Source organism: Perca flavescens, chromosome 5 (genome assembly GCF_004354835.1).
Source record: "Perca flavescens isolate YP-PL-M2 chromosome 5, PFLA_1.0, whole genome shotgun sequence".
NCBI lineage: Eukaryota > Metazoa > Chordata > Actinopteri > Perciformes > Percidae > Perca > Perca flavescens.
In genome coordinates this window covers 10,286,568-10,298,845 of record NC_041335.1, presented here as the reverse complement: position 1 = coordinate 10,298,845, position 12,278 = coordinate 10,286,568, and the positions used below count along the sequence as shown (strand labels likewise).

At 42.7% G+C, this 12,278-nt stretch overlaps 1 protein-coding gene across 1 annotated transcript in view; it reads left to right on the top strand.

The window, feature by feature from the left end:
- Nucleotides 1-11,410, top strand: part of htr7c (5-hydroxytryptamine (serotonin) receptor 7c) — a 36,593-nt gene extending 25,183 nt beyond the window's left edge. Inside the window, exon 2 of the mRNA XM_028578552.1 lies at nucleotides 9,208-11,410. Coding sequence (XP_028434353.1) covers nucleotides 9,208-9,946 — 739 coding nt within the window. The 3' untranslated portion in view covers nucleotides 9,947-11,410. The remainder of the gene's footprint in view (nucleotides 1-9,207) is intronic.
- Nucleotides 11,411-12,278: the final 868 nt, after the last annotated feature.

Sequence of the window (12,278 nt, the reverse complement as noted above, 5' to 3'; positions counted from 1 at the left end):
GCTGGAGGTAACAGACATATCCGAGGGATGAAGTACTGAAGTCTGTCCAGGGAAGAGTCAAAATGACGGCAGCTACTTTACTCATTCAACCTTAACACGAGCAGAAGTCAGAGAACAAAACAGAACCTGACCTAAACAGGTGCAAGTTCTTTTGATCTAAGAATAGTTGGAAACAGATGGGTTTACTCCTTTGCCTCCTTGTTGAGGAGGAAATAACAGCGCTGCTCATGTTGTGCAGTGTGCCCTGTGAGAGAAGCAGCTCAATTTCTGTCTTCTGGAGGTTCCTCAAATAGAATAGGAGAGCTGAAGCATTCCTTGAGGACTGAGGTTGTTGTCTGATGTCGGAGAAATCCCAGAACTCTCACTAGACAGATTTGGTCCTCTTCAGTCTAAGGCAGCTCAGAATAAATACTCTGTGATGATATCTTCGTTGAAATAAACACTGTAACACAGTTTCATTTTTCTTGTCATTTATTATTTTACCTAAAGAGTTTCGGGTTTGTACAGCTGGTATTATTAGAAGATTGCACACCAAAAAAGTCAATCAATAAGAAAGAAAAGCTTTTCTTTCAAATATTTTTCAGCAAGACCAGTTTGCACTGAACACAGCGTGAACAATGGATTGGGTGTTTTCAGATTTTCCCTTTTTCAGCACTCTCATTCACTTTATGGAAAACAAACCAAGCATGAACACAGTGAATACCCAATACTGACTGCTGGATAAAAAGCAGCCCAGTTGCACTCAGTTCTTGAAGAGACACTTCAACCCAAATTATTTGATTTCAGGCGATGTCTGCATCTCTGGGCCCACTTCACTCACACAGATAAACTGGAACAAAAAAAGATGTTCTGCCTAAAACACTTCACTTTCTCACAGACTTATTATGGATTACCCTCAAGTATATGACATAGGAATTCGAAATGGCTGAGAGGAGAGTTTCTCTTGGACAAATGATCCGTCATTTGAAAGAACTCCCTTCCAGGCCTGTTACTTTCATTTCAAGAGATCCTGACCTGCTCTAAATGTACCACTCCTCCGCTCAAACCAACTGCAGCTTGGTAAATATTTCACTGTGTATCCCCTCTGAGACATAAAAGGATTGAGAGGTGCCCCTTGAGATGACTGTCGACTGTTGCACACCAGGGCTGCTTACGATGTTTCAGCACAGAGCTGCCCTAGTTGGTAGCCTAGTGGAAGTAACGGAATTCTCCATTAGCTCGCTGTCAGGGGCAGGGTAATCCCGAGGGCTGCTGTGTCTGTGGATATGTCCCAAATCCTCAAGAGAAAACACACACACACACACACACACACACACACTCTAAACGCCCCATGTGTGTCACTGTTACTGTTTAGTGCATGGTGTCTTCTGGGAGGTGATTATAATGTATTGGTACAATTTTTTTTTCACATGACTATGTGCCTTCTCTGAGGTGTGAGGTGTCCCATGTGGTTCTAAATATGTTATGCATTTTTAAATATGCTACAATTTCATATATTATATTTTTTGCATTTGACTCATTAGTTGCATATTGCAGATACCATGCTGAAAAAACGATGTTCCGTGAAGCTGCTATAATAAATATTTCTTTATTAACAATGGATGAAATGACAGACTGTAATGTGAGAGGGGTCGCCTGTAGTGATGAAACTACAGAGAATTATCCCCTTTTTCAGTTCCCCTCAGCTCTAATGGTGCGCTGCCTGCGAGCTAGTTCAGGCAGTCAACTAGAGCTGCGCTGCTGCATACACACGTGACATGCCTCATTATTCATATCGTCGACAAAACACACTCACAATTTCCCATCTCGCACTCTGCCTTGTCAATGCAACTGCTGAAAAAGAAGAAGAAGTCTGAAGACAGTGTCTGGACGCCGTATGTTCTGCTGTTGCAATAAACATTTCAAATGAGAGTTGTCTGACTGATGTGAGCTTATTAGTCACTTTAGGCTAATTTTTGGGGTTTTATGGCCCAAAGTGCACTACCTGCCCATCCCCAGACAGCAGACAGACAGGTTAGCAACTAACTAGTGAACATAATAGAACATTTAGCAGCTGGAAAGCTGGATATTTCCCTAGTGGTAGTTAAAGAGCGTCATCAGACACTAGTGTTGCTTTGCCAGACCTTCCTCCACAGCGCTGCGAAGGAGGGGCTGGCTAGTCCACGCAGTATTCTGGCATGGGAGAGAAACATGCTCTGGTTTATTGGAATTTCTTTAAACCAATCAAAATCGTCATGGGGGGCGGTAAGCGCCACATGGAGTGCCGGTGTCGCTGCAAAATATTTTAGGGATGGAACTTGTTTTGGTGGAACATGTGTACGTTTAAAAGTTGTTTTAGTCATGCAACAGATAACTCATATTGGAGAGATAGTCTAGCTGTCTATCTGAATTTAACCTGCAGAGATCTGAGGAGCAGTTAACCACAGTCCTCACAAATCGACCAGAGTTTAAAATTCCAACACAAGGGAAGCTTTAGGTAACGAAAATCTGGCCGAAAAGAAGGACATACGGTGGAATTTCCGGTGGCAATGGGGCAATCCCGGAAGTAGAAAGTCGTGGCTATAGACTAATCAGACTACAAATAAATGATAATGTTGCTCTGTGTCTGCTGGATGTGGAAATAAGCAACTGTTTGCTAATGACTACTAAATAAAAACTATTCCCCATATCCACTTTAAAGTGTTTAAATGTAAATGTGTTTACCTTGCTTCTGCTGCCCACAGGGGGCAAAACAAAAATCAGCTATTGCAGTTTTAATAATTCTAAACTGATTTACATTACATTTACATTGCATTATTTTGGTTATATTCACATATTGTGCCACCTAATTCTCACTCCCAACTCGTCAAATACGGCAGCTTGGTCAGTGGCTCTAAGGCACCCTTCTGTGTCTGTATTAGGGATGGGAAGATTCACCGATTTGGATCGGTGCTCGGACATAAAAATGCACCATGCGAGTGCACCTATTATAAAAGTTTGCACCGGATACATTTTGGGAAGGACTCATTATAGGACAGCTGAAGACATGAAAGGGGAGAGAGAGGGGAAAAGACATGCAGGAAAGGGCCGCAGGTCGGAGTCGAACCCCGGCCCGCTGCATCGAGGAGTAAACCTCTATATATGGGCGCCCGCTCTACCAACTGAGGTATCTGTGCGCCCGCATCGGTAAATTCTGGTAAATTTATATTATTATTAGTAGAAAACATATTAATTAATTGCTCCCCTTTAAACTTTTTCACTGTCCCAAGCGCGCACTCTCATCTCCGCTGCTGCCTGTGACCAATAACGCTACTACAGAGGCCAATGTGTGTCTAACGGCCGCATAATCAGAGATTAACATGGAGGAGGAAGAGCTACGCATTACACCGAATTCCTCCAAATCATCAACAGCTTCCCCTTACCTTTAGCCTACCTACACTCTGTTATTTCTCCACTACTCATCCCACTGTTACTGGTGTCACTCAGTGCTGACTGTCAGACACAAACGCACGCACGCACGCACGCACGCACGCACGCACACACACACACACACACACACACACACACACACACACACACAGTCTGTTATGAAGACTATCACATATATTACTTTTTGTCGAGCATCACATACGGTCACTTGAAAATGACCAATTGTTGCGAGGTAGAGAGGATTCTGATTGAATACGATGTAGTAACATCATTTCTGTCAATATATATTATAATCAAATTTGCTCTTCAAAGACTAAATATGCTTTTAATATGCCTTTAATGGAAGTAAAAGTATTTCTGCCAGCTTGTGAGAGCACAATGCAGGCTGCTTACCAACACGTTTTGTTTGCTTAAGAAGAACCAAGGAAATAAAATCAAACTATCTGTACCATATTGAGTTGCATAAATTATTTTGCAACGCATTGAATCGCATTGTGTTAAATCAAATCACGTCGAATGGCTACGCATTGCAATAGGGGGTGAATCGAATCGCAACAGTAGTTACTGCATCGAGAGATGTGTATTGCATCGCCCTCGGACCGGAGATGCACATTCCTACTCTGTGTGAAATGCACTGGGCTTTCAGCTAACTCCAATGTAAGCCCATGCGCTGCAATATTAGACGCTCAGAGCAACTGCTTGACCACGGCATGGTGAGATGACAGTATAAGGAGTGACAACGTCCGCAGGGATAACGAGCTACAAAGTAGGGCGGAGGTTGGAGCAGATTGATGGGTCAAACAACCATAGGACTTTCACCCAGGTGACTGCTGTTCAAATCCCATGTGAAACCAAAAGTCAACGTTCACTAAATATGAAGCGCAGCGCAAATTCTTTCAGGAAGACGTCATTAACCCAATCACTACTCTTTCTTCTTAAATCAAATCAGCTGTTGAGAAGCGATACTTTCACTTAAACCAATAAGACTTGGCCACAAAAATTCAAGGGCCAATCACAGCCTTACAACTCTGCTTTAAATCTGTTCTCTCCCTGTGTTGTCAGCTGTCGTTTCAGGCAATGCGCTCGACCCTCCACCACCCCTGCCGCCTCCGGTCGTTGTGTTTCTCCCGGCTGACCGCTCCGTTGCCTCTTCGGTCTGGTCTCCGGTCTCCTTCTTCGCTGCCACCAGTGTCTAGACTCCATCGGGGGGTTATGTTCCTGTTCTCTACCCCTTTAAAAAAATATCATTAGTTCGATGGAGTCTAATCTCCAAAAGACTTTGAACATTTTATCATGCAGTTGTACCATAAATATGTTTGCATATCAAATGAAGTCTCTCCTGATTGAAATGTAAGTTACCTTACTTTCGTAACAAACTTAACTAATGTCACTTTAAGTTATGTAACAAACATACTTATTTTTATCCAAACCACGATCTTTTACTAAACTTAAAGTTTTGTTACCTAAACCTCACCCTTACATACGTTGAAAAATGACGGCATAAGGTCCTGACCAAGCACCCGTATGTGATGAGTTGGGGGTGAGAATGTTCTGCATTTTATGTTTCCTTGGTATGTTATAGTGACGTCATTATTGGCTGTATATAAACCTAATTTTGTTTATAAACCTCATTTTGCAATGCTCCCTATCATATATTCATATATATATATATATATATATATATATATATATATATATATATATATAGTGGGGGAAATAAGTATTTGACCCCTTGCTGATTTTGCAGGTTTGCCCACTTACAAAGAATGCAAAAATCTACAATTTTAATCATATGTACATTCTAACAGTGAAAGACAGAATCCCAAAGAAAATTCCAGAAAATCACATCATATGAATTTATTAAAATTGATAACCATCTGATGAGGAAAAACAAGTATTTGACCCCCTGGACAAACAGCATGTTAATATTTTGTAGAAAAGCCATTATTGGCCAGCACAGATGTCAAACGGTTTTTATAGTTGGTGACAAGGTTTGTGCACATTTCGGCAGGGATGTTGGCCCACTCCTCCCTGCAGACAGCCTCCAAATCATTCAGGTTACGAGGTTGTTGCCTGGCAACTTGAATTTTAAGCTCCCTCCAAAGATTTTCAATCGGATTCAGGTCTGGAGACTGGCTAGGCCACTCCAGAACCTTGATGTGCTTTTTCTTCAGCCACTCTTTTGTTGCTTTGGCGGTGTGCTTAGGGTCGTTGTCGTGCTGAAACACCCATCCTCGACCCATCTTCAGCTCTCTCACTGAGGGAAGGAGATGTCGGTCCGGAATTCCACGATACATGGCCCCGTCCATCCTCCCCTCAATACGATGGAGTTGTCCCGTCCCCTTGGCTGAAAAGCACCCCCAAAGCATGATGTTGCCACCACCATGCTTGACGGTGGGGATGGTGTTCTTTGGGTTGTACTCGGTGTTCTTTGCCCTCCAAACACGACGAGTTGAGTTGAGGCCAAAAAGTTCTATTTTGGTCTCATCTGACCACATCACCTTCTTCCAGGCCTCTTCTGAGTCATCCAGGTGGTGAATGGCGAACTTCATGCGGGCCTGTACATGTTTCTTCTTGAGCAGGGGGACCTTGCGTGCGCTGCAGGATTTCAATCCATGACGGCGTAGTGTGTTACCAACTGTTTCTTTTGTAACTGTGGTCCCAGCTGCCTTCAGTTGATTCATCAGTTCCCCCCTTGTGGTTTTGGGATGATTCCTCACCGTTCGCATGATCAGGGACACCCCACGAGGCAAGATCTTGTGTGGAAGCCCAGACCGAGGGAGGTTGGCGGTGGTGTGGTGCTTCTTCCATTTCCTGATAACTGCAACTTTTCTCTCCAAGTTGCTTTCCGATTCTCTTGTAGCCCATCCCAGCCTTGTGCAGATCAACAATCTTGTCCCTGATGTCCGTAGAAAGCTCTTTGGTCTTGCCCATGGTGGTGATGTTGGATGCTGGTTGTTTGGGTGTTGACAGGTGTCTTTTATACAGGTAACGAGGTGAGGCAGGTGTATTTGATGTAGATAATTGGTTTGGATTGGGGCTGTGTCTTAAAGAAAGACTAACTGGCTTGTAGGAGCTAGAATACTTGCCGTTTGTCCAGGGGGTCAAATACTTGTTTTTCCTCATCAGATGGTTATCAATTTTAATAAATTCATATGATGTGATTTTCTGGAATTTTCTTTGGGATTCTGTCTTTCACTGTTAGAATGTACATATGATTACAATTGTAAATTTTTGCATTCTTTGTAAGTGGGCAAACCTGCAAAATCAGCAAGGGGTCAAATACTTATTTCCCCCACTGTATATATATATATATATATATATTCATGTATGTTATCCTGTTTTTGGCTCTCATGGGTCTGGAATGTTTAATATTCCAAGAACATGTCAAAACAAACATGATAAAACCAACTGGCGGTCCCACAGACCAGTTGGCCTGCCTGCTAAAATACAAGCAGGAAGCTGTGTAATAAAGTGTTAAATATGTGTGCCGTCTTATCCAACCTGGCAGTTGTTTCTCTCCAAAGGACGGTGAGAGGATTTTGTATCCAGTGAGAGTGTGTCTGAAAGCAGCTCTGCCTTCTAAAGGGCTGAAAATGAGTCATAGGTTTGTGGAGGACTGCCCTCCACCCCCCACAGATAATAAAATATCCCCCCAAATAAGCACCACAACCACCGTCCTCATTACTGAATAATGCATTCAAAGAGAAGTGTTGCATTACTGGGTTTCTATTATATATTCCTAAGAATTCCCACAGCATGGAGTGTACCCATCTCCGGATCTTACTTGTATCTATTTGACATCGCTTGACTGGATGTGTTCAGCCCTCCCGTAAAGCTTGAGTATATTTTAAGTGCGGGTTGTAAATTACGCAGAGCAAGATTTGAGCTGAATACAGTATACAGTATTTGTTATGTAATATTCAGTGAGCACAACTAACCTGAGCCAAGGAAGTTTTAAAAGCCCGTGGAATAGTGTATTTGGCTTTCTTTCCAGTCTTGTGTCTCGTGGTCATCAAGGGCGACATAATAATGACACCTGTATCAGAACAATTATGGGTGTTTCACTTGTTGTCATGGCAACGCTGACAAATTCTGATATGATATGATATGATCTTGAGGGAATTACTGTAATTGTTGGAATTGTTGGGGCTTTGTAAATTATAGAGTGTGGTCTAGACCTACTCTATCTGTAAAGTGTCTCGAGATAACCTATGTTATGATTTGATACTATAAATAAAATTGAATTGAATTGAATTGAATTGATACGAGTGGCATGTAGGTGACATGCCTCATGTGCCTGCCGAATTACGGTATGCAAGTGGTCCAGATAGGAACTGAAAATAAATATTGTGACTCTGCGCAGCTTTTTCTAAGCTGATTAAAAAACATCAGATCTGTGTCAGATCTGTGTATGTGTGTGTGTGTGTGTGTGAGAGTGGGGGGGGGGGGCTGACGGGGTGTGTGTGTGTGTGTGTGTGTGTGTGTGTGTGTGTGTGTGTGTGATGTAATCAGCCTCAGTGCAGTTGTAGCTATATTGTCTTTTCCAAGTGATTGTGATCTAGATCAATACCACTTGCACGGTGTGTCGTCAGTTGTTAACAAGCTACAGTGTGCAGCAAGACATGCTGGACTACAGTGCCCCGTTTTCTGAAGCCAGTAAGATTGTAGCAAACAAAAAAATGTGGATTATGTACTGTTTTATATTTGCAAAAATCTTTTTGTTGCTGTACTGTGTACCTGCAAAGTTTTTAAAAGGACTGGAATGGATTTAAGAGTAATTTTTGCATCAACAAGAACAAAGTTGTGTAATTAATGCCTGTCCTTTAATAGGAATTTAACAGAATATAAAGTACAGATTCTACACAGAGTCACAGGCATTTGTAACAAACTTATTTGTAAAAAAGACTTAAATATCACATCTCATCTGTTATACTAAACATTCATCTTTACTTCATTCACTTGTCTCTCCTAATTGAAATAAACATTAAGGAAAATCTTTCAGACTGGACCTGACTCGTATAAACTCAACATCTAAAGTTGATTGAGTGCAAAATCCGGCCCAGGCTGACTGAGCTGAATTTGATGTCCACAGTGCTGATAGAATCACTGGTGCATGCTGAGACGAATTGGCCAGTGCTCCCTGAAGCTTTTTATCTTATGATTAACCATAGAGACAGAAACAAGAAAAACAGCCGGAAGTGTCAAATATACAGCTTTCATCAATGACGCATTTGATGCTGATGAAAGCTGCGGGCACGCAGCCAAATCACGCTGAGATGTACACACAGATTGATCATTTGGTGAGAATAGTGGCTATTTTCCCAGTTTTGTACAAATTCAAGCTTTTCACACCTCACTTTATCTTAATCTTCCTGACACCTCCAGCTGCTATTTGAAACCACTGAGCTGCCTGTTTGATTGATAGCTCCCTCTCTACCTACTAAGCTCCTCCAAAGCCAAAGAAAAGCAGCTAATGGCCCAACAGGCAATGACAGAGCTTATGACCTCTCATTGAAATGCCTGTGTTTGAAATGAGTGGACATGTATTTGATGCTACTACACTGCAGTTTCATCTCAATAAAAGGCAGGCAACAGATGTTCTTGCTTCAGCACAATGTCTGAGTGCATTAAATGTGATAAATCATCCTTGTTTTTGCTGTGATTAAGCTACTGTACTGAACAAGGTATTAAATGTTTTCAGGGAAAATGTCAAGATAGCTTCAACTGCATTTATTCCTAAATTGAAAGTCTGCATGGAGGTTAGTACTGATACTTTTTTGTCTCCTTTTCTCAAAGATATCTGGGGATCACACGGCCCCTCACCTACCCTGCCCGGCAGAACGGTCAGCTGATGGCGAAGATGATCCTGGGAGTGTGGCTGGTGTCAGCGTCCATTACCCTGCCGCCTTTCTGCGGCTGGGCCCAAAACGTACACACAGCCGGCGTGTGCCTCATTAGCCAAGACTTTGGCTACACCATCTATTCCACAGCTGTAGCCTTCTACATCCCTATGCTGGTCATGCTGGTCATGTACTACAAGATCTTCAGGGCAGCTCGCAAGAGTGGCGCCAAGCACCGCTTTAATGACCTTCCGCGTCGCGAGCGCATCGAAACAGTGACTAATGAGGCGCTGCGAATGCAGGGCCTGAAGCCGCCCGGTGTGGTGGAGGAGTGTGCGTCCTTATCGCGCCTGCTAAACCGTGAGCGCCGAAACATCTCCATCTTCAAGCGGGAGCAGAAAGCAGCGACAACACTGGGGGTGATCGTGGGGGTCTTCACTGTGTGCTGGCTGCCGTTCTTCATCCTGTCCACTGCCAGGCCCTTTATCTGTGGAGTGGAGTGTAGCTGTGTGCCCATCTGGCTGGAGCGCACGCTGCTCTGGTTAGGCTATGCCAACTCCCTAATGAACCCCTTCATCTACGCCTTCTTCAACCGAGACCTGCGCTCCACTTATCGTGACCTTCTCCGCTGTCGTTACCGCAACATCAACCGCCGACTGTCTGCTGTGGGCGTGCATGAGGCTCTCAAGGTTTAAAGCAGGTTAATTCAGGAGCATATATTGACCCTCAAAGAGTAGGGCATGTGCCTGTGCTTGCACACTTGGTGCTTAAAGGGCAACTTGAACACAGCAGGCCTGTAGATAAGACAACGACTGACAGAATGGGAGTCACTGTTGGCGGCTCTCTGGCCGCCCGGCAAAAGCAGAGAGACGACACGATCACTTCATTGCGTGTGTGACTCAGTCATTCTATTTTGGGAAAGAAAATCCTAGAACGTACTTGATGAGCTATTTAAGTCGACACTGCTTTTGTGCATATGCCACAATTCCGTCCTGGCTTTGGATTTATGGAAGGATAATGTAGTGACAAAGGAAATGACATGTCACAAACACACAATCAATCATCTTAAAGCTTTCAGAGGGTTAATAAAGCAAACAGATTTCTGTATGATAACAAAATTGATGTTTGATAAGGCAAAACATTTGTTTTGTTGCACACTGTCTTCTAAACATCTTCATCTAAACATGCATTTGAGCACATCCCAGATTAATTTCAAACAGAGAGTCAGAGACACTTGGTGTATTGTGCTTTGTGCTAGGACGAAATATTATTTAAATCACTTTTTCTCCAGTCACACTTTTCAATTTTGTCCTCTCACAAAATTTAACAAGAGCACCTTAAATGTTTCACAAATGTTTACAATGTGGCGATGCCAAGGGAATGGAAGTGGGTGGAAAATGGTGTTAAAATGCGACATGAAGGGAAAATCTTTTCATTCATGAAATCTCAGTGTTTGTTGCTCTAAAAATGAACTGAAAGTAGTTTGTTTAGTGTCTGCATGAAACACATTTGTCTTACATGCCACTGTATACATGAATACACTGGTTACAGAATTCAGATTCTGAAAGTGTATAACAGTTTGGCAGAAGTGTTTTCATGTTTCAGCCAACACTTTATCGCACACTTCAATTCCAAGTAAACTGTATGTGTATGTGTTAGAAACCATGATACTGTGGATGTTTTTCACTCTTGTTATTTTTGCCTCAAATCAATTCCACATTTGGCTGCTGACATTATTGGTTGTATACAGGTAACTAAACCTGTTGAACTCTGCAGTTTCACTTTAAGAATTGACGTGATGTTCTTGAGACTCTTCTGCCCCACAGGATGCCAACAGCGTTTCTATTTAAATTTTGAATCAGGATGTGGATACTTCCCTCCTGACACGTCTCTCAGTGTCAAATGTCATCAGTCGAGTAGTGTGTGCGTTTTCTACCTCCATTTTTGAGATTTCTGTACATTTCCTCCAAACAGATGTACCGCTGTCTTGCATCATTTTATATTTAACTGCTGTTTTATATTGTGTAAGATCAATCTATCTACAACTGCTCTGTGATTGCTCTGTTTGACAACTTTGTCATTACCTTCAGAAACGAGCTGGGAAGGTGGCAAAGCATTTCATCACTTTGTAAATAAAGAAACACTTGGTTAAAATGTCACTGCGGCCTACGTTGGTAACCTTGATGATGATATACAAGAACGTACACGTGACTGGTTCAGATATATAGTTTGTCTTTAGACCGAGAATCAAAAGATCATTTTTTTCTTAGATCCAGGATGGAGGTCTCCAGAGCATTATTATCAAAAGCCAGATGCACACAATTCATTATCTTCGCTGACTTAACTGATTGGGTTCATCATGAGCAATAAAGACAAACCTTATGGCCTGTTAGACGCCTTTGAAACATTCATGGTATTTCTTAACGGTCCCATGGCATGAAAATGTCACTTTATGAGGTTTTTTAACATTAATATGAGTTCCCCAGCCTGCCTATTGTCCCCGAGTGGCTAGAAATGGCGATAGGTGTAAACCGAGCCCTGGGTATCCTGCACTGCCTTTGAGAAAATGAAAGCTCAGATGGGCCGATCTGGAATCTTGCTCCTTATGAGGTCATAAGGAGCAATGTTACCTCCCCTTTCTCTGCTTTGCCCGCCCAGAGAATTTGGCTCACCCAGGAGAGAGAGACATCATGGCTTTCAAACGAGCAAAGTGGTCAAGGCCACACCCCCACCCTCCACCTTGCCCCCCCCTCTCCTCTTCAATAGCTACAGACACAGAAAAGGCACATCCTAAGGAAAGCTCATTGTGGGACTGGCTCTAGCGGCTGTAATTCTGCACCAAGGCTGAATTTCGGGAAAGAGACTTCAGATACAGTATTAGGGGACCACAAAGGTCTATATAAAAGAGACTTCAGATACAGTATTAGGGGACCACTAAGGTCTATATAAAAGAGACTTCAGATAAAGTATTAGGGGACCACTAAGGTCTATATAAAAGAGACTTCAGATACAGTATTAGGGGACCAC